Raw genomic sequence first — 23,127 nt, 5'->3', positions numbered from 1 at the left:
TGGAGCAATGTTCACGGACTCTAGTATTTGGCTCTCTATCCGTATTGGGACCATGATTTCAGTCCTAACTTGTTCACCAGTCCTCATATGGAAGGTACTTTTCCGTGTTGATGTCTCAAGAAGGGTAGAAATACAAGAACACACACACACACAGCTTAATAGCACACTCTTGTGTTGTGAACTACCTGCTTGGACACCTTGAGCCAGGTCTTTTTGAGGCGGAAGACAGAACTTCTGTTCAGGGAGGAGGTGATCTCAAGCACGGCGTTGTAGTTGTGGAGACAGCGGCAGATGTCCGCCACCGCCACCCACTTCTCAATCACAGCCACCCGGGTGACCACGTCGTCCGAGCGCAAGATCTCTGTGGCGATCAGGTTGCTTATCTTGACCAGAAAAGAGGGATTAACCCTAAAAAACCCGACACCATTTTTACAGCGTGACTGGAAACGCGACCAACATCGTTGAAGTGCTTTGTCGTTCTCATGATGTACGGCGTCTTCTCGTTCTTGTCGTTCTTCATCCAGCCTTGACCGAAGAATTCCCTGTTGAGTGAATCAGTCAAGAATGTTACAGCCAGCGCCCTTTTCAAGGTGTTGGTCCTGGTCACACTCACTCGTATGGGATGACCTTGAACACCAGATGGTCCAGCAGGGTGAGCTGCTCTGCAACCTCCAAGGCCGAGTGGTTCTCAAAGGGCTCCGCTTTGCCTTGGCCCACCTAAAAGTTCAAAGATGGTCATGATCAGCTGTGGCTTTTGCATTATTTCAACTCTATTCTGTCGTTTATCACCTCAGAGGAAGGAAACAGCCCAATTGTATTTAATTTATCAAGAACTCTTCCTTCAATTAGAAATGTGATAATACAAAAAAATGTGGCTTTCTAGCTAGATCACACATACATTATACAGGTAAAAGCCAGTAAATTAGAATATTTTGAAAAACTTGATTTATTTCAGTAATTGCATTCAAAAGGTGTAACTTGTACATTATATTTATTCATTGCACACAGACTGATGCATTCAAATGTTTATTTCATTTAATTTTGATGGTTTGAAGTGGCAACAAATGAAAATCCAAAATTCCGTGTGTCACAAAATTAGAATATTACTTAAGGCTAATACAAAAAAGGGATTTTTAGAAATGTTGGCCAACTGAAAAGTATGAAAATGAAAAATATGAGCATGTACAATACTCAATACTTGGTTGGAGCTCCTTTTGCCTCAATTACTGCGTTAATGCGGCGTGGCATGGAGTCGATGAGTTTCTGGCACTGCTCAGGTGTTATGAGAGCCCAGGTTGCTCTGATAGTGGCCTTCAACTCTTCTGCGTTTTTGGGTCTGGCATTCTGCATCTTCCTTTTCACAATACCCCACAGATTTTCTATGGGGCTAAGGTCAGGGGAGTTGGCGGGCCAATTTAGAACAGAAATACCATGGTCCGTAAACCAGGCACGGGTAGATTTTGCGCTGTGTGCAGGCGCCAAGTCCTGTTGGAACTTGAAATCTCCATCTCCATAGAGCAGGTCAGCAGCAGGAAGCATGAAGTGCTCTAAAACTTGCTGGTAGACGGCTGCGTTGACCCTGGATCTCAGGAAACAGAGTGGACCGACACCATCAGATGACATGGCACCCCAAACCATCACCCAACCATGCAAATTTTGCATTTCCTTTGGAAATCGAGGTCCCAGAGTCTGGAGGAAGACAGGAGAGGCACAGGATCCACGTTGCCTGAAGTCTAGTGTAACGTTTCCACCATCAGTGATGGTTTGGGGTGCCATGTCATCTGCTGGTGTTGGTCCACTCTGTTTCCTGAGATCCAGGGTCAACGCAGCCGTCTACCAGCAAGTTTTAGAGCACTTCATGCTTCCTGCTGCTGACCTGCTCTATGGAGATGGAGATTTCAAGTTCCAACAGGACTTGGCGCCTGCACACAGCGCAAAATCTACCCGTGCCTGGTTTACGGACCATGGTATTTCTGTTCTAAATTGGCCCGCCAACTCCCCTGACCTTAGCCCCATAGAAAATCTGTGGGGTATTGTGAAAAGGAAGATGCAGAATGCCAGACCCAAAAACGCAGAAGAGTTGAAGGCCACTATCAGAGCAACCTGGGCTCTCATAACACCTGAGCAGTGCCAGAAACTCATCGACTCCATGCCACGCCGCATTAACGCAGTAATTGAGGCAAAAGGAGCTCCAACCAAGTATTGAGTATTGTACATGCTCATATTTTTCATTTTCATACTTTTCAATTGGCCAACATTTCTAAAAATCCCTTTTTTGTATTAGCCTTAAGTAATATTCTAATTTTGTGACACACGGAATTTTGGATTTTCATTTGTTGCCACTTCAAATCATCAAAATTAAATGAAATAAACATTTGAATGCATCAGTCTGTGTGCAATGAATAAATATAATGTACAAGTTACACCTTTTGAATGCAATTACTGAAATAAATCAAGTTTTTCAAAATATTCTAATTTACTGGCTTTTACCTGTATATAAGTAGATGTAGTGCATACAATATTGTGATACAATATGGGGACAGCGTGGCTCGGGTGGTATAGCGGCCATGCTAGCAACTTAAGGGTTCCTGGTTTGATCCCCAGCTTCCGCCATCCTAGTCACATCCGTTGTGTCCCTGACACTTCACCCTTGCTCCTGATGATGGTTAGAGCTTTGCATGGCAGCTCCCACCATCAGTGTGTGTGTGTGTGAATGGGTGAATGTGGAAATAGTGTCCAAGCACTTTGAGTACCTTGAAGGTATAACAGTATAATCCATTTACAATTTACCAAATGTATATAATGTATTTCAAATATACACAGTATTTTTTCATATATAGGGTCTTTGGGCACCTTACCATTCAATTCGATTCAGATTCTTGGGGTGAAAATTTGATTCAAGAAATATATTGTTTGGTATAATAAAACCTTTTCAAAACAGGTTACAAAAGCACCTCTTAGATGCCTAAAAAGGCATTGGTCTAAAAAAACAAATTCAAAACATAATTATTTACAAATTCACCGAATGTTAATCAATATAACAAAAGAAAATGGAGCAACTCCAATCCCAACCCAAACGCAGCTTTACAATAGATTTACAAAACCCGTTTCCATATGAGTTGGGAAATTGTGTTATATGTAAATATAAACGGAATACAATGATTTGCAAATCCTTTTCAACCATATTTTTTGCAAATAATAATTAACTTAGAATTTCATGGCTGCAACACGTGCCAAAGTATTTGGGAATGGGCAGGTTCACCACTGTGTTACATGGCCTTTCCTTTTAACAACACTCAGTAAATGTTTGGGAACTGAGGAGACACATTTTTTAAGCTTCTCAGGTGGAATTCTTTCCCATTCTTGCTTGATGTACAGCTTAAGTTGTTCAACAGTCCGGGGGTCTCCGTTGTGCTATTTTAGGCTTCATAATGCGCCACACATTTTCAATGCGAGACAGGTCTGGACTACAGGCAGGCCAGTCTAGTACCCGCACTCTTTTACTATGAAGCCACGTTGATGTAACACGTGGCTTGGCATTGTCTTGCTGAAATAAGCAGGGGCGTCCATGGTAACGTTGCTTGGATGGCAACATATGTTGCTCCAAAACCTGTATGTACCTTTCAGCATTAATGGCGCCTTCACAGATGTGTAAGTTACCCATGTCTTGGGCACTAATACACCCCCATACCATCACAGATGCTGGCTTTTCAAATTTGCGCCTATAACAATCCGGATGGTTATTTTCCTTTTTGGTCCAGAGGACACGACGTCCACAGTTTCCAAAAACAATTTGAAATGTGGACTCGTCAGACCACAGAACACTTTTCCACTTTGTATCAGTCCATCTTAGATGAGCTCAGGCCCAGCAAAGCCGACGGTGTTTCTGGGTGTTGTTGATAAACGGTTTTCGCCTTGCATAGGAGAGTTTTAACTTGCACTTACAGATGTAGCGACAAACTGTAGTTACTGACAGTGGGTTTCGGAAGTGTTCCTGAGCCCATGTGGTGATATCCTTTACACACTGATGTCGCTTGTTGATGCAGTACAGCCTGAGGGATCGAAGGTCATGGGCTTAGCTGCTTACGTGCAGTGATTTCTCCAGATTCTCTGAACCCTTTGATGATATTGCGGACGGTCGATGGTGAAATCCCTAAACTCCTTGCAATAGCTGGTTGAGAAAGGTTTTTCTTAAACAGTTCAACAATTTTCTCACGCATTTGTTGACAAAGTGGTGACACTCGCCCCATCCTTGTTTGTGAATGACTGAGCATTTCATGGAATCTACTTTTATACCCAATCATGGCACCCACCTGTTCCCAATTTGCCTGTTCACCTTTGGGATGTTCCAAATAAGTGTTTGATGAGCATTCCTCAACTTTATCAGTATTTATTGCCACCTTTCCCAACTTCTTTGTCACGTGTTGCTGGCATCAAATTCTAAAGTTAATGATTATTTGCAAAAAAAAAAAAAGTTTAGCATATTCAACTGAATATGGGTTGAAAATGATTTGCAAATCATTATATTCCGTTTGTATTTACATCTAACACAATTTCCCAACTCATATGGAAACGGGGTTTGTAATTCAAAACATAATTATTTACAAATTCACCGAATGTTAATCAATATAATAAAAGAAAATGGAGCAACTCCAATTCCAACCCAATCACAGCTTTACAATAGATTTACAATACTTAGTAATTTACAAAGCAATTGAGAAGACATACAAATACATGTCTATGAATGTTCTCATTCATCAGGTCATTGTCATCTCAGGGCATTCAATCCATCACAACTGGACTGTTTGGTTTGTCTTAGAAGACGTTTCGCCGCTCATTCGAGTAGGCGTCATCAGTTCATGCTCATAGACTTAGCTTTGGTTAGATCTAGTCTAGCGGCTGGTGCCAAAACCCCAAATAATTATACTCCAAAGCCAGGGCAAGGATGGTATTGCCTTATCCTAGTGACAAAAACAACTGTTTTGATGCAAACGAGCAATCCTGCTGTCAAGGCCAACAACAGTCATTGAAGTGTAATTTCCCCTCGTTAGTATTGAGATATTGTGTGGCAGAACGGTCGACTACTACCAGTCCAAAATAGTTGGAATCCCCCATGTAAACATTCCATTCAGTTGTAAACAAATGGCACAAATGGAATTCTGGTCACCTTTTGTGACCCAAAAAGTTTCTACCTCCTGTTATTTGTTGGAAGCTAAATTGCCTGGGGTTTTAGCACCAGCCGCTGGACGAGATCTGACCAATCTAAGTCTATGAACATGAACTGATGAAGTCTACTCAGACAAGCGGTGAAACGTCTTCTAAGACAAACCAAACAGTCCAGTTGCGATCAATTGAATGCCCTAGGACAGGGGTGCTCAATACGTCGATCGCGATCCACCAGTCGATCGCAAAGGTAGTATTGGTAGATCGCATTACATTATTTAAAAAAAAATAAAAAAATAAAAAAATAAACTTTTTTTTTTTTTTTTTTGGGTGTCCTGTCCAGCTTCTCAGGCAAATCATATACAGGTAAAAGCCAGAAAATTAGAATATTTTGAAAAACTTGATTTATTTCAGTAATTGCATTCAAAAGGTGTAACTTGTACATTATATTTATTCATTGCACACAGACTGATGCATTCAAATGTTTATTTCATTTAATTTTGATGATTTGAAGTGGCAACAAATGAAAATCCAAAATTCCGTGTGTCACAAAATTTGAATATTACTTAAGGCTAATACAAAAAAGGGATTTTTAAAAATGTTGGCCAACTGAAAAGTATGAAAATGAAAAATATGAGCATGTACAATACTCAATACTTGGTTGGAGCTCCTTTTGCCTCAATTACTGCGTTAATGCGGCGTGGCATGGAGTCGATGAGTTTCTGGCACTGCTCAGGTGTTATGAGAGCCCAGGTTGCTCTGATAGTGGCCTTCAACTCTTCTGCGTTTTTGGGTCTGGCATTCTGCATCTTCCTTTTCACAATACCCCACAGATTTTCTATGGGGCTAAGGTCAGGGGAGTTGGCGGGCCAATTTAGAACAGAAATACCATGGTCCGTAAACCAGGCACGGGTAGATTTTGCGCTGTGTGCAGGCGCCAAGTCCTGTTGGAACTTGAAATCTCCATCTCCATAGAGCAGGTCAGCAGCAGGAAGCATGAAGTGCTCTAAAACTTGCTGGTAGACGGCTGCGTTGACCCTGGATCTCAGGAAACAGAGTGGACCGACACCAGCAGATGACATGGCACCCCAAACCATCACTGATGGTGGAAACTTTACACTAGACTTCAGGCAACGTGGATCCTGTGCCTCTCCTGTCTTCCTCCAGACTCTGGGACCTCGATTTCCAAAGGAAATGCAAAATTTGCATGGTTGGGTGATGGTTTGGGGTGCCATGTCATCTGCTGGTGTCGGTCCACTCTGTTTCCTGAGATCCAGGGTCAACGCAGCCGTCTACCAGCAAGTTTTAGAGCACTTCATGCTTCCTGCTGCTGACCTGCTCTATGGAGATGGAGATTTCAAGTTCCAACAGGACTTGGCGCCTGCACACAGCGCAAAATCTACCCGTGCCTGGTTTACGGACCATGGTATTTCTGTTCTAAATTGGCCCGCCAACTCCCCTGACCTTAGCCCCATAGAAAATCTGTGGGGTATTGTGAAAAGGAAGATGCAGAATGCCAGACCCAAAAACGCAGAAGAGTTGAAGGCCACTATCAGAGCAACCTGGGCTCTCATAACACCTGAGCAGTGCCAGAAACTCATCGACTCCATGCCACGCCGCATTAACGCAGTAATTGAGGCAAAAGGAGCTCCAACCAAGTATTGAGTATTGTACATGCTCATATTTTTCATTTTCATACTTTTCAGTTGGCCAACATTTCTAAAAATCCCTTTTTTGTATTAGCCTTAAGTAATATTCTAATTTTGTGACACACGGAATTTTGGATTTTCATTTGTTGCCACTTCAAATCATCAAAATTAAATGAAATAAACATTTGAATGCATCAGTCTGTGTGCAATGAATAAATATAATGTACAAGTTACACCTTTTGAATGCAATTACTGAAATAAATCAAGTTTTTCAAAATATTCTAATTTACTGGCTTTTACCTGTAGTTGATGTAGATGCCCATTTCAGCTGTTCAGATTTACTTTACAAAAGAGAAGTGTAGGATACTTCTCTTGTTGCCTTATTTGTATTTGACTTTATTAAATGTATTTATATTATCAGTTAGTGCAGCCGGGCCGGAGCAGGAGGGGATAGAAAGAGAAAAAAAAGAAGACAGAGGGGGAAATTGTGGGGATAAGAGGGGGATTAGACAGAGAGACAAAAACAACAACAGCAAACAACAACAACAACAACAATAGAGCAACATCAGCAAATATGACATGTACAAATATGATGGTAAAAGAAATAGCAAATAAGCAGTTAGCGAAAAATAAAAAATAATACAGAAATGACAATGAGCATTATTACACTACAAATGGATCAATACAAATACCAATAGAAATAGCGCTATTGATAATGAACAATACCAATAATTTACCTTTATTATCAACAATACAGTTGTTTAAATGCAACAATACATATACGTAATGATAACTTGAGATACGAAAGAATGCAGAAAAATGGAGGGGGAGAAAGAGAAGCAACCTACATTAACCTTGTAGATTGTTATAGTCACAATAGGTTAAGCTTTGTCAGTGTGTTACACCCAGTTTACCCTAGGGCAGGGGTGCTCATTACGTCGATCGCGAGCTACCGGTCGATCTCGGAGGGTGTGTCAGTCGATCACCAGCCAGGCATTAAAAAAATAGTCCTAAAAATGAGCGATCATAAATCTTCACAATGACGTCATTTTCGTCACTTGATTGACATTCACGGCACCCGAGGGTCTTCTGAGATGACGCTGGCTGCTGCCAGCTCATTAAAATGACCGACTGGAAGGCGAGAAACACTTTATTTCAACAGACTCTGGCGCCGTACCTGTCGTCAAAACTCCAAAGACCGACTGCACAGTTGCACAGTTGCGCTAACAAAATAGGAGTCTCAGAAAGCTGGCGTGCACAAGCTAGCAAGCTACGGAGTTTGCCGACAATGTATTTCTTGTAAAGTGTATACAAAGGAGTACGGAAGCTGGACAAATAAGATGCCAAAAACCAACCACTTTCATGTGGTATTGGACAGAAAGGAGGACTTTTTTTCTCCTCCATTCGAAAATGCGGACCTTATTAGCACCACTGTCTGATTCCTATCAATGCAAGTCATCAGAATCAGGTAATACACCAACTTATATTCTTGTCTTCATGAAAGAAAGGAATCTATATGTGTTAAACATGCTTGTATTATCTTTAAACACCTTTAACTTATTAACAATATTAACTATATGTGTTAAACATGCTTGTATTATCTTTAAACACCTTTAACTTGTTAACAATATTAACTATATGTATTAAACATTCTTGTATTATCATTAAACACCTTTAATTTTTTAACAATAGTAACTATGTGTTAAACATGCTTGTATTATCATTAAACACCTTTAACTTGTTAACAATATTAACTATATGTATTTAACATGCTTGTATTATCATTAAACACCTTTAATTTTTTAACAATATTAACTATATGAGTTAAACATGCTTTCATTATCTTTAAACACCCTTTACTTGTTAACAATATTAACTATATGTATTAAACATACTTGTATTATCATTAAACACCTTTAATTTATTAACAATATTAACTATATGTGTTAAACATGCTTGCATTATCATTAAACACCTCTAACTTGTTAACAAAAACATATATTTCATAAATAAGTAAATATAAATGATATATATGAATGAGGTAGATCCCCACGACTTGATCAATTGAAAAGTAGCTCGCCTGCAGAAAAAGTGTGAGCACCCCTGCCCTAGGACATACAAATACAATACTAAAAAAAAGGAAAACCAAAAATTAATAAACGCAATAATATCAATAATAATGCTAAGATCAATAATAGTTGCTTAGTGTTTAAATTAAAAAATTGATTCCTAAAAAAAAATAGCCAAAAAATAAATAAATAAATTCTTGAAAATTATTAATCGGTTTAGACTCGAAATAAGTCTATATCTCGATTTGGATGTCGATCAAATATTTTGAGCACCCATATATTGCCAGCGCTGCTTTTGAGGTCTTATAAATCGGTAGTTAAATACGCTTGCCTTTCATGTGGACGGCCCAGATTCAAGTCCCGGGTGGAACAGAAAGCAGGGAGTGACCCACCGTATAACAGTGGTGTCGTGACCCGGATGGGTGTGAGGTAACGGAGGCCAGCCAGTGTGGCTGGGCCATGTATACGTTGGTAAACCTCATTCCTTGACAACCTCAACAGCAGTGCTGGCTATTGGGTTGATAGTAGAGATGTCCGATAATATCGGCCTGCCGATATTATCGGCCGATAAATGCGTTAAAATGTAATATAATAGGCGACATCATACGCAAATACGGTGTTAGCTTTCACTGTTATGCTGATGACACCCAACTCTACATGCCCCTAAAGCTGACCAACACGCCGGATTGTAGTCAGCTGGAGGCGTGTCTTAATGAAATTAAACAATGGATGTCCGCTAACTTCTTGCAACTCAACGCCAAGAAAACGGAAATGCTGATTATCGGTCCTGCTAAACACCGACATTTATTTAATAATACCACCTTAACATTTGACAACCAAACAATTACACAAGGCGAATCAGTAAAGAATCTGGGTATTATCTTCCACCCAACTCTCTCCTTTGAATCACACATTAAGAGTGTTACTAAAACGGCCTTCTTTCATCTCCGTAATATCGCTAAAATTCGTTCTATTTTATCCACTAGCGACGCTGAGATCATTATTCATGCGTTCGTTACGTCTCGTCTCAACTACTGTAACGTATTATTTTCGGGTCTCCCTATGTCTAGCATTAAAAGACTACAAATGCGGCTGCTAGACTTTTGACAAGAACAAGAAAGTTTGATCATATTACGCCTATACTGTATATACCTTTATATACATATATACCTATATATATATACCTATACTGGCTCACCTGCACTGGCTTCCTGTGCACTTAAGATGTGACTTTAAGGTTTTACTACTTACGTATAAAATACTACACGGTCTAGCTCCGTCCTATCTTGTCGATTGCATTGTACCATATGTCCTGGCAAGAAATCTGCGTTCAAAGAACTCCGGCTTATTAGTGATTCCCAGAGCCCAAAAAAAGTCTGCGGGCTATAGAGCGTTTTCTATTCGGGCTCCAGTACTATGGAATGCCCTCCCGGTAACAATTAGAGATGCTACCTCAGTAGAAGCATTTAAGTCCCATCTTAAAACTCATTTGTATACTCTAGCCTTTAAATAGCCCCCGTTAGACCAGTTGATCTGCCGTTTCTTTTCTTTTCTCCTCTGCTCCCCTTTTCCTCGAGGGGGGGGGGGGAGCGCACAGGTCCGGTGGCCATGGATGAAGTGCTGGCTGTCCAGAGTCGGGACCCGGGGTGGACCGCTCGCCTGTGCATCGGCTGGGAACATCTCTGCGCTGCTGACCCGTCTCCGCTCGGGATGGTGTCCTGCTGGCCCCACTATGGACTGGACTCTTACTATTATGTTGGATCCACTATGGACTGGACTCTCACAATATTATGTCAGACCCACTCGACATCCATTGCTTTCGGTCTCCCCTAGAGGGGGGGGGTTACCCACATATGCGGTCCTCTCCAAGGTTTCTCATAGTCATTCACATCGACGTCCCACTGGGGTGAGTTTTTCCTTGCCTTATGCGTTGTGGCTTGTGCAGCCCTTTGAGACACTTGTGATTTAGGGCTATATAAATAAAGATTGATTGAATATCGGAAATTATCGGTATCGTTTTTTTTTTTTTTATCGGCATCGTTTTTGTATTTGTATTTGTATATATATATATTTTTTAATTAAATCAACATAAAAAACACAAGATACACTTACAATTAGTGCACCAACCCAAAAAACCTCCCTCCCCCATTTACACTCATTCACACAAAAGGGTTGTTTCTTTCTGTTATTAATATTGTGGTTCCTACATTATATATCAATATATATCAATACAGTCTGCAAGGGATACAGTCCGTAAGCACACATGATTGTGCGTGCTGCTGGTCCACTAATAGTACTAACCTTTAACAGTTAACTGTACTAATTTTCATTAATTACTAGTTTCTATGTAACTGTTTTTATATTGTTTTACTTTCTTTTTTATTCAAGAAAATGTTTTTAATTTATTTATCTTATTTTATTTTATTAATTAAAAAAAACAAAACCTTATCTTCACCATACCTGGTTGTCCAAATTAGGCATAATAATGTGTTAATTCCACAACTGTACATATCGGTTGATATCGGTATCAGTAATTAAAGAGTTGGACAATATCGGAATATCAAATATCGTCAAAAAGCCATTATCGGACATCCCTAGTTGATAGCCCGGGCTTTTAGCTCGGTAGCTAGCACACTTGTCTCCCATGCCGGCGACCCACATTCGAGTTCCGGGTGGAACAGAATAAGCAGGGACTGAACCAGGCCGGTTACACTTGCACTACTGTGAAAGAACAGAACAATTTGTCTCATGTTGTGTACATCTGAAGTCAAGCGGCCAATCAAATGCGTGATGTAACGGGGAAAAAGATCTAAGCATTTTATTGATTGACATTATTGTTTGTTCAAACATTACGATGTTTCATAGGGAATGAAATACAAATGGGAAATGTTTTCTTACTTCACTAACAAGTTGCGTCACGTCTTCGAGGGCGATCTGATTGTCACAGTGATCATCCTGAGTGAGGGTTCTAGCAGACAGTTAAACCAGCGTAAGATGGATACTCTTTATGGTAATATTCATACGTATGAGAGTGAAATTGAGTTCGAAGCGCACCTGATGATATTGGCGGCTGCTTTCCTCTCCTGGGTTAGTAGCTCAGGGTCGTGCATCACTTCCTCCAGGAAGGCGATGACCTTTGTTTTCAACTCATTATTGCTCTCAAAGTCCTAGATGGACAAGGTCAGATAAAAGCAGTTAGTCGTTTCCCCTGAGGGCTCCATAATGACAAATCAGAGGCTGCTGGGGCCCACTTTAATGTTTTAAAACAAATATTAATTATGTTGTTTGTAGCTGTTGCATGTGTGTCTGCTTGACATGGTCTTGTGGGAACAATCCCGACAACGTATGTTGTTTTGCGCCTTCTAAGGCTTCTGGCTCAGACCATAAGCCCCGGAAAGAAGCTGCTTACTATCGGCGAAAAGGTGAACCTCTTCATTGCTAGGCTAAAGGAAAGTAGGTTAGCTACAAGATAATATCTACTAGCTGCCATGACAAGATCAATGAGAAAAGAATATAAGGACAACGACAACAATGTCTATTAAACATACTTGCCAACCTTGAAACCTCCGATTTCAGGAGGTGGGGGGTGGGAGGGGGCGTGGTTGGGAGCGTAATTAAGAGGGGAGGAGTATATTTATTTCCAGCTAGAATTCACCAAGTCAAGTATTTCATATATATATATATATATATATATATATATATATATATATATATATATATATATATATATCCATCCATCCATCCATCTTCTTCCGCTTATCCGAGGTCGGGTCGCGGGGGCAGCAGCCTAAGCAGGGAAGCCCAGACTTCCCTCTCCCCAGCCACTTCGTCCAGCTCCTCCCGGGGGATCCCGAGGCGTTCCCAGGCCAGCCGGGAGACATAGTCTTCCCAACGTGTCCTGGGTCTTCCCCGTGGCCTCCTACCGGTCGGACGTGCCCTAAACACCTCCCGAGGGAGGCGATCGGGTGGCATCCTGACCAGATGCCCGAACCACCTCATCTGGCTCCTCTCGATGTGGAGGAGCAGTGGCTTTACTTTGAGCTCCCCCCGGATGGCAGAGCTTCTCACCCTATCTCTAAGGGAGAGCCCCGCCACCCGGCGGAGGAAACTCATTTCGGCCGCTTGTACCCGTGATCTTGTCCTTTCGGTCATAACCCAAAGCTCATGACCATAGGTGAGGATGGGAACGTAGATCGACCGGTAAATTGAGAGCTTTGCCTTCCGGCTCAGCTCCTTCTTCACCACAACGGATCGATACAGTGTCCGCATTACTGAAGACGCCGCACCGATCCGCCTGTCGATCTCACGATCCACTCTTCCCTCACTCGTGAACAAGACTCCTAGGTACTTGAACTCCTCCACTTGGGGCAGGGTCTCCTTCCCAACCCGAAAATGGCATTCCACCCTTTTCCGGGCGAGAACCATGGACTTGGAGGTGCTGATTCTCATCCCAGTCGCTTCACACTCGGCTGCGAATCGATCCAGCGAGAGCTGAAGATCCTGGCCAGATGAAGCCATCAGGACCACATCATCTGCAAAAAGCAGAGACCTAATCCTGCAGCCACCAAACCGGATCCCCTCAACGCCTTGACTGCACCTAGAAATTCTGTCCATAAAAGTTATGAACAGAATCGGTGACAAAGGGCAGCCTTGGCGGATTCCAACCCTCACTGGAAACGTGTCCGACTTACTGCCGGCAATGCGGACCAAGCTCTGACACTGATCATACAGGGAGCGGACCGCCAAAATCAGACAGTCCGATACGCCATACTCTCTGAGCACTCCCCACAGGACTTGCCGAGGGACACGGTCGAATGCCTTCTCCAAGTCCACAAAGCACATGTAGACTGGTTGGGCAAACTCCCATGCACCCTCAAGGACCCTGCCGAGAGTATAGAGCTGGTCCACAGTTCCACGACCAGGACGAAAACCACACTGTTCCTCCTGAATCCGAGGTTCGACTATCCGGCGTAGCCTCCTCTCCAGTACACCTGAATAGACCTTACCGGGAAGGCTGAGGAGTGTGATCCCACGATAGTTAGAACACACCCTCCGGTTCCCCTTCTTAAAGAGAGGAACCACCACCCCGGTCTGCCAATCCAGAGGTACCGCCCCCGATGTCCACGCGATGCTGCAGAGTCTTGTCAACCAAGACAGCCCCACAGCATCCAGAGCCTTAAGGAACTCCGGGCGGATCTCATCCACCCCCGGGGCCTTGCCACCGAGGAGCTTTTTAACTACCTCAGCAACCTCAGCCCCAGAAATAGAAGAGCCCACCACAGATTCCCCAGGCACTGCTTCCTCATAGGAAGACGTGTTGGTGGGATTGAGGAGGTCTTCAAAGTATTCCCTCCACCGATCCACAACATCCGCAGTCGAGGTCAGCAGAACACCATCCTCACCATACACGGTGTTGATAGTGCACTGCTTCCCCTTCCTGAGGCGGCGGATGGTGGTCCAGAATCGCTTCGAAGCCGTCCGGAAGTCGTTTTCCATGGCTACTCCGAACTCCTCCCATGTCCGAGTTTTTGCCTCCGCAACCGCCGAAGCCGCACACCGCTTGGCCTGTCGGTACCTGTCCGCTGCCTCAGGAGTCCTATGAGCCAAAAGAACTCGATAGGACTCCTTCTTCAGCTTGACGGCATCCCTCACCGCCGGTGTCCACCAACGGGTTCTAGGATTACCGCCACGACAGGCACCAACTACCTTGCGGCCACAGCTCCAATCAGCTGCCTCGACAATAGAGGCGCGGAACATGGTCCACTCGGACTCAATGTCCAGCACCTCCCTCGTGACATGTTCAAAGTTCTTCCGGAGGTGGGAATTGAAACTCTCTCTGACAGGAGACTCTGCCAGACGTTCCCAGCAAACCCTCACAATGCGTTTGGGCCTGCCAGGTCTGTCCGGCATCCTCCCCCACCATCGCAGCCAACTCACCACCAGGTGGTGATCGGTTGAAAGCTCCGCCCCTCTCTTCACCCGAGTGTCCAAAACATGAGGCCGCAAATCCGATGACACAACTACAAAGTCGATCATGGAACTGCGGCCTAGGGTGTCCTGGTGCCAAGTGCACATATGGACACCCTTATGTTCGAACATGGTGTTCATTATGGACAATCTGTGACGGGCACAAAAGTCCAATAACAGAACACCACTCGGGTTCAGATCCGGGCGGCCATTTTTCCCAATCACGCCTCTCCAGGTTTCAGAGTGGAAGAGAGTCCAGCCCCTCTCGAGAGAACTGGTTCCAGAGCCCTTGCTGTGCGTCGAAGTGAGTCCGACTATATCTAGCCGGAACTTCTCCACCTCGCGCACTAGCTCAGGCTCCTTCCCCCCCAGCGAGGTGACGTTCCACGTCCCAAGAGCTAGCTTCTGTAGCCGAGGATCGGACCGCCAAGTGCCCTGCCTTCGGCTGCCGCCCAGCTCACACTGCACCCGACCTCTATGGCCCCTGCTATGGGTGGTGAGCCCATTGGAGGGGGGACCCACGTTGCCTCTTCGGGCTGTGCCCATGGGGACAGGCGCTCGCCATCGTGCCCCACCTCCGGGCCTGGCTCCAGAGGGGGGCCCCGGTGACCCGCGTCCGGGCGAGGGAAATCTGGGTCCTTTATTTTTATTCGTCATGGAGGTCTTCGAGCTGCTCTTTGTCTGATCCCTCACCTAGGACCAGTTTGTCTTGGGAGACCCTACCAGGGGGCATAAAGCCCCCGGACAACATAGCTCCTAGGATCATTGGGACACGCAAACTCCTCTACCACGGTAAGGTGGCAGCTCAGAGAGGAGATATATATATATATATATATATATATATATATATATATATATATATATATATATATATATATATATATATATATAAGAAATACTTGACTTTCAGTGAATTCTAGCTATAAATATATATTTATTTTACTATATATATATATATATATATATATATATATATATATATATATATATATATATATATATATATATATATATAAATAAAATAAATACTTGAATTTCAGTGTTCATTTATTTACACATATACACACACATAACACTCATCTACTCATTGTTGAGTTAAGAGTTGAATTGTCCATCCTTGTTCTATTCTCTGTCACTATTTTTCTAACCATGCTGAACACCCTCTCTGATGATGCATTGCTGTGTGGCACGCACAAAAGTGCTTTCATCAAATGCACTAGAGTCTGGAATCTTCCATCTCTCCCTAGCATGGCCCAAAACCGCTCAATCTTTGCTTCCTGAGGAAGATCTTCACTGCCAAGCACTTGGTAGTCCACTACTTCTTCCCGGAGGCTATCCAGGTCCAATCGCAGCTGCGGCTTGGAACTTACAAGCGTATTTCTTCATCTTACTCGTCGTCGGCGTCGCCACGGCTGTATCTTCCTCGTTCTTCTGCTTCGTCTCCTTGTTGTGTGCGCAGTTGTGCACTGCACTCTCTAAAAGCCCTAGATGTTATTGTCACATATGCATGTACAGTAGATGGCAGTATTGCCCTGTCACAACATTGCTGTTTACGGCAGACAAACTGCTTTACGGTAGACGAAAACGTGACTGCTGTTGTTGTGCGTTGTTGCCGCGCTGGGAGGACGTTAATGAAACTGCCTAACAATAAACCCACATAAGAAACCAAGAACTTGCCCTCGATCTTTCTATAGTTAAAATGTGATTGGGCAGACACGCTGTTTATATTGTGGGAAAGCGGACTAAGGTCCGCATGGAGCGGAAGGGGGCGTGGCCTCCAGCTCCGCCTGAATTTCGGGAGATTTTCGGGAGAAAATTTGTCCCGGGAGGTTTTCGGTAGAGGTGCTGAATTTCGTGAGTCTCCCGGAAATCCGGGAGGGTTGGCAAGTATGCTATTAAAAATAATGCGCTACTACTCGGAAGGAGAAGGGAGTGACGCCACCACTCGTCATTGCCGTCATGCGACTTCTTCTATTATCATTTATGAGTAACAAAATGTTACATGTTACAATTACATGCGATGTATAACAGTGTGTGGAGTGTTTATAAAGTCCTAAAAGTTAAGTTAAGTTAAGTTAAAGTACCAATGATTGTCACGCACACTAGGTGTGGTGAAATTTGTCCTTTGCATTTGACCCATCCCCTTGTTCACCCCCTGGGAGGTGAAGGGAGCAGTGGGCAGCAGCGGTGGCCACGCCCAGGAATAATTTTTTGGTGATATAACGCCCAATTCCAACCTATGATGCTGAGTGCCAAGCAGGGAGGTAATGGGTCCCATTTTTATAGTCTTTGGTATGACTCCGCCTGGGTTTGAACTCACAACTTACCGATCTCAGGGCGGACACTCTAACCACTGGGCCACTGAGTAGGTAAAATGCATACAGCAATCATATAAATCATAAAATAAATATATAAAATGGGTTTGGAACTTATAGTAACTCCTGCAATAATCTAGGGAACACTTTATCTTCAAAGTTATTAGTTATTAGTATCGACATTTCGGGTACTCCGGCTTCATGCTGGGAATAAGCTAATTTGCAACACTAAATTGGCCCAAGTGTGTGAATGTGAGTGTGAAAGTTGTCTGTGTTGGCCCTGCGAGGAGGTGGCGACTTGTCCAGGGTGTACCCCGCTTTCCGCCTGAGTGCTGCTGGGATAGGCTCCAGAACTCCCCGCCACCCCGAGAGGGACAAGCGGTAGAAAATGGATAGATGGATTTCAGCCTTTTTTCTTTACATTGTGCCTTTTTGCTCTATCTTTCTCACTTTTATTGTTTTTTGGTTGGATTTTACTTCTACAATGTGCCGCCAACCATAAAAAAAACAACAAAAAAAACAACGAGCTGCGCTTTGGACACCCCTAATTTCAGGCATCATTTAAGATGAGGAATGTTCTGTTCCTTTAGTTATTATGTTCAATACCAATGTGAATTTGTATGTACAATATATTCAACTCCCAGTGTGCATGGGAGCCAGAGCACGGCCCCAGCCTCCCCGAGAGCCCAACCCACAAACAGTAGGTGTGGTGCCCAGAGAACCAGGGACCACTTCCCCCCACGCAGCCAAGCCGGCCAGCGACCGGAACCCCAGAGCCCGGCCCACTGCGCCGCCCGCAAGGGTCAGCAGCAGGCCGCAGACAGACACACCCGGCAGAGGACAAGGCACGAGAAAAGCAGGGGACAGCCAGACCCCAAGCCAGCGAGAGACCACACCCCACACGGGCAGAAAGGCGGGACGCCCCGCCCGGGGGGCCCAGAGACTCCCCACAACCGGACGGGAAGACTGCCTCCGCCCCACCGGCAACCGGGCCCCCACGAGCCCACCCCCCCACCCCTGGAGAGCGCGGCAAGGCCATCCCCCGGCCACCCCACCCAAATTGGCCGCCGCAGGACCACCCGGCACAGGGCTACGGGAACCACCCACCCCACCCGCAGGGACCCCAACGATGGAGATGGAACAACCAGCAACCGCCCCGCCAAGTTCCCCCCTGAGGGAGGGGGAAAATAAGAAAATAATATTAATAAAATATATTAAAAATTAAATAAATAAAACTTTCACGGTGGCAGAGGGGTTAGTGCATCTGCCTCACAATACGAAGGTCCTGAGTAGTCTTGGGTTCAATCCCGGGCTCGGGATCTTTCTGTGTGGAGTTTGCATGTCCTCCCCGTGACTGCGTGGGTTCCCTCCGGGTACTCCGGCTTCCTCCCACTTCCAAAGACATGCACCTGGGGATAAGTTGATTGGCAACACTGAATTGGCCCTAGTGTGTGGATGTGAGTGTGAATGTTGTCTGTCTATCTGTGTTGGCCCTGCGATGAGGTGGCGACTTGTCCAGGGTGTACCCCGCCTTCCGCCCGATTGTAGCTGAGATAGGCTCCAGCGCCCCCCGCGACCCCAAAGGGAATAAGCGGTAGAAAATGGATGGATGGACCAATGTCTGTAGCAAAGACTCTTTGGATGTGTATGATAACATGATCCCATTTGGTGCTGCTTTCCAACCCCAAACTAAAACTTTTCATTTATAACCATTGCTGTCTTATTTACCGGTGAGTGTTTGGACACCCAGTGTCTGAGAACATTCAAGACTCTGTTGGTCGCCGCTCGTCTGATCACAAACTCTTTGTCTCCGTTTCTCTGATCTGTTGGAAAACCTGCCCGAAATATGGGAAATATTAGTTCACCATCACTTTACACAAATACTTGCCCAATTAACCACTGCTCATGCCAGGGGTGTCAAATGTACGACCCGCAGGCCACACAGGACCACAAACAGGTTTATTCCAGCCTGCGACCCGCAAGATCAATTTGATCAATATAAAAGTAAGCAGCATTTTTTTTAATGAAAGAAACTTCTGTTCTAAATGTGTCTGCTGGATGTCGCAATAGAAATTCAAGTGTAATCCACGTCACACATGACAGTGTTTAAAGATGACGTGTCAGCTGACTTCAAACGCCCTCTGGATTGGCTGCCAGTACTCCAATCAGCGCAGGTGCAAGCAAGGAGCTGCATCAGGTGGCGGCATTATCGATGCACAATACCTTCTTTCATTGTAAATGATCCACTCAACAGATAAAATAACAAAACAGAAAATGTAAAGACATAAGTCAGCATTATCATTATCTTTTTAGTTAGAGTTCCTTGCAGCGCTTGCAATTGGTTGAATGCCCGATGCGCACCCTGAACTCCATTGTAAAAATGTGTGTTTCTATGTTTGTTCTATTTCATTTTATGCTTAAATATGCTATGTTCACATCAGTTACGTTTGTAGTTATGTTACCTTTATTTCGGCTATAATGGTGTCATTTTGATAATTGTTTTGTTTGTATTATAATTGTAATATTTGAATGATGATGGAATCCATCCTGTTTGGGTCCCACATCAACCTTAAGAAAGTCAGTGACTTCACTATAAAAGTGGGTGACATTGTTATCGCCAGGAAGGATGAGGTCACCTACCTAGGTTCCATTCTAGAGGCTAATCTTTCCTGTGATAAAATGGCAACCAAGGTAATCAAAAAGGTCAACTAACGAACAAGATTTCTCTATAGAATCTCCTCTCTGGTCAACAAAAGCACCATGAAGATTCTGGCGGGAACTCTCGTTCAACCCTTTTTCGATTACGCATGCACCTCCTGGTACCCTAGCACCTCCAAAACCCTCAAATCTAGACTCCAAACATCCCAGAACAAGCTAGTCAGATTACTTCTAGACCTCCACCCCAGATCACACCTCACTCCTACCCACTTCTCCAAAGTGGGCTGGCTCAGGGTGGAGGACAGAGTAAAACAACTTGCACTGAGCCTTGTCTATAAAATCCGCTACACCTCCCTGATACCGAAGTACATGTCAAACTACTTCCTTAACGTAAATGACCGCCATAACCACAACACCAGGGGGAGCTCCACTAACAACGTTAAACCCAGATTCCGATCTAACAAAGGTCTTAACTCATTCGCTTTCTATGCCACATCAATGTGGAATGCACTCCCAACAGGTGTAAAAGAAAGGGCATCTCTATCCTCCTTCAAAACCGCAATAAAAGTACACCTCCAGGCAACTTCAACCCTAAACTAACACCCTCCCTTCCTCATCATACCTCTTCGGATTGTATACAATCAAATGTAAACAAACAGTCACTTTTTCTTATAATTTCTGATCTCTCTCTCTGTGTCCAATACTTGCTGTACATATCCTACCAAGTCAGACCTACACTGTTCCAATGTCCATTTCTCTGATGATGCAATAGTTGATGACTGAAGTGATGATACCAACCAAACTTAACCCCCCCCCCCCCCATATCCCACACTCCGGATTGTAAATAATGTAAATAATTCAATTTATATACTGTGATGATTATCTTGTGTGATGACTGTATGTAATGGACCCCGACTTAAACAAGTTGAAAAACTTATTGGGGTGTTACCATTTAGTGGTCAATTGCACGGAATATGTACTGTACTGTGCAATCTACTAATAAAAGTTTCAATCAATCAATAAATGAATGTGTTGTGGCAGTTGCGGATTCCACTAATGCGGCGGTTTGAGAAAACATTCGATTGCTTTTCCAAACGTTTTTATTGGTGAACTGCCAACATGACAATCCTAAACAGGAAGTGCTTAAAGTTTAATGGCTTTGTAAAAAAAACACTGAGACAAAGTCTAAGTTCATTGTGTTCTTTATGGTGTTTTTGAAACCGCACCAATTTTTTCCTCAAAATTTTCAACTACCTTGAAGTGTTTTGTCAAGAGGATTATTTATCATGTGTACATTTTCAGAATGTGTGTCACGGCCAGGGCGCATTGGAATGCGTCCTCATCCTTGCGCGCTGCAAGCACCGCGGGACACGCCCAAGACTGTGGCGCAGATCTAGGGACGCGCCGCGCGCGTCTCCGCCCTGCAGCTGCCGCCAGCTGCAATCACTTGCCGGCAATCATCACACCTGCCTGGAATGAAGGAGCTGCCTTCATAAGCCTGGACATCTTGGCATGCCGGCGCCGGAATATAATCATCTGTTGGCGTATAACCTCCGTTCCCGTGTTTTGACGTTGCTGTGTGTCTCGTCATTTCTCGTCGTCGTTCCCCTGCTTCTCGGACTGCTCCTTGGATCTCGACCTCCCGCTTGGACACGGATTCCCCTCTTCCCCTGGACTTCCTCATCTCTCGTTCAACACTTGGTAACGCACACCTCAGTTAAATACTACACATAGTCGTACACCATACACACTCTTGGATTTTGCCACACTCCATTTCCTTAGTTCATATATTTAGTGTTTATTATTATATATATTACTATATATAATAAATCATTGAACATTACTGCCATCTAGTGTCTGTTGCCGTCACCTCCTCTGCAAACCTTAACAATGTGCTTGTTCTATTTTTGGCCCAAGTAAGACAAAGAAAACAATTTGAAGTTGTCTTTATTTTTAAGTTTTGATGCCATGAATTTACCACTCCGGCCAGCGTGGGAATAGATTTTCCTCCATGCGGCCCCTGAGCTAAAATGAGTTTGACACCCCTGGCTTATGCAAAGGTTAGTACCGGTAACTACATGTACAGTACCTGAGCTGGCGAGAGACATCCGCCGATATTTCTCCTTGGTGGGAGTGCCCTCGTTGGCTCCAGCTGTAGCAATGGCAAAAGCGGAGGCAGCGGAAAGCGCACTGCGGTTGTTGTCAAGCTCCCGACATGAGGACATCACCATGCCGTTGTTGTAGGAGAACAGAGAGAACTCTGCAAGCATAACCAAAATGAAATTAAAAAAAACCTCTAAGGCAGTGGTCCCCAACATTTTTGTAACTGCGGACCGGTCAACGCTTGAAAATTTGTATGGTATTTTTTTTTTGTCAGGAAAAAAATACAATCATGTGTGCTTACGGACTGTATCCCTGCAGACTGTATTGATATATATTGATATGTAATGTAGGAACCACAATATTAATAACAGAAAGAAACAACCCTTTTGTGTGAATGAGTGTGAATGAGTATAAATGGGGGAGGGAGGTTTTTTGGGTTGGTGCACTAATTGTAAGTGTATCTTGTGTTTTTTATGTTGATTTGATAAAAAAAAAAAAAAAAAAAAAAAAAATTAAATTTCTTGTGCGGCCCGGTACCAATCGATCCACGGACCACTGCTCTAAGGCATACCTAATCTAACAGTTAAAAGACGAAAAATTGTATAACAGATGTTTGGATTCATATTATTTTCTAAATTTTTGCTCAAAAATTTCTTTATCAACTTTAACTCTATATAAAAATAGCAAATATGTTTAATTTTTTTATTTTAACCTTTTGTGAATGCCCATTTTTTGTAATTATTTCAGTCTTATATTTTAAAACTATGGCCCGCGGGCCGGATCCGGCCCCCCCAGCATCCAAAATCCGGCCCACAGGAAGTGCCAAGTTAAAAAATTTTATTTATTTATTTATTATTATTATTTTTTTTTAAATCTTTCCTTTCTAATCCATTTTCTACTGCTTGTTACTCTTGGTGTCTCCTAGCCGCTCAGGCAAATCATATTGTCTAAAAATGAACTTTCCAATCGATAAATGTTAAATGTTGATGAACATCAATGTTAATTGATGTTAAATGACAAAACGGATTATAAAGACAATGTATATATGTATATATACATAAACATATATATATATATATATATATATATATATATATATATATATATATATATATATATATATATATATATATATATGTATGTGTGGGAAAAAAATCACAAGACTATTTCATCTCTACAGGCCTGTTTCATGAGGGGGGTACC

General features: G+C 43.4%; 1 protein-coding gene across 3 annotated transcripts in view; it reads right to left on the bottom strand.

Annotated features, from left to right (window-relative positions):
* The window catches only part of rasgrf1 (Ras protein specific guanine nucleotide releasing factor 1), a 146,843-nt gene that overhangs the window by 10,352 nt on the left and 113,364 nt on the right, over positions 1-23,127 (bottom strand). For all 3 annotated transcript variants that reach the window (XM_061925231.2, XM_061925232.2, XM_061925233.2), the window contains 7 exons: positions 21,911-22,081; positions 18,892-18,998; positions 11,936-12,048; positions 11,780-11,849; positions 614-717; positions 458-542; positions 186-383 (listed from right to left, as the gene is read on the bottom strand). In XM_061925231.2, the coding sequence (XP_061781215.1) occupies positions 186-383; positions 458-542; positions 614-717; positions 11,780-11,849; positions 11,936-12,048; positions 18,892-18,998; positions 21,911-22,081 (848 nt within the window). The remainder of the gene's footprint in view (positions 1-185; positions 384-457; positions 543-613; positions 718-11,779; positions 11,850-11,935; positions 12,049-18,891; positions 18,999-21,910; positions 22,082-23,127) is intronic.

This window comes from Nerophis lumbriciformis, linkage group LG29, assembly GCF_033978685.3.
Source record: "Nerophis lumbriciformis linkage group LG29, RoL_Nlum_v2.1, whole genome shotgun sequence".
In the NCBI taxonomy this organism is placed as follows: Eukaryota; Metazoa; Chordata; class Actinopteri; order Syngnathiformes; family Syngnathidae; genus Nerophis; species Nerophis lumbriciformis.
The sequence above is the reverse complement of the archived record's forward strand: the minus strand, read 5'-3'. Positions and strand labels throughout refer to the sequence as shown.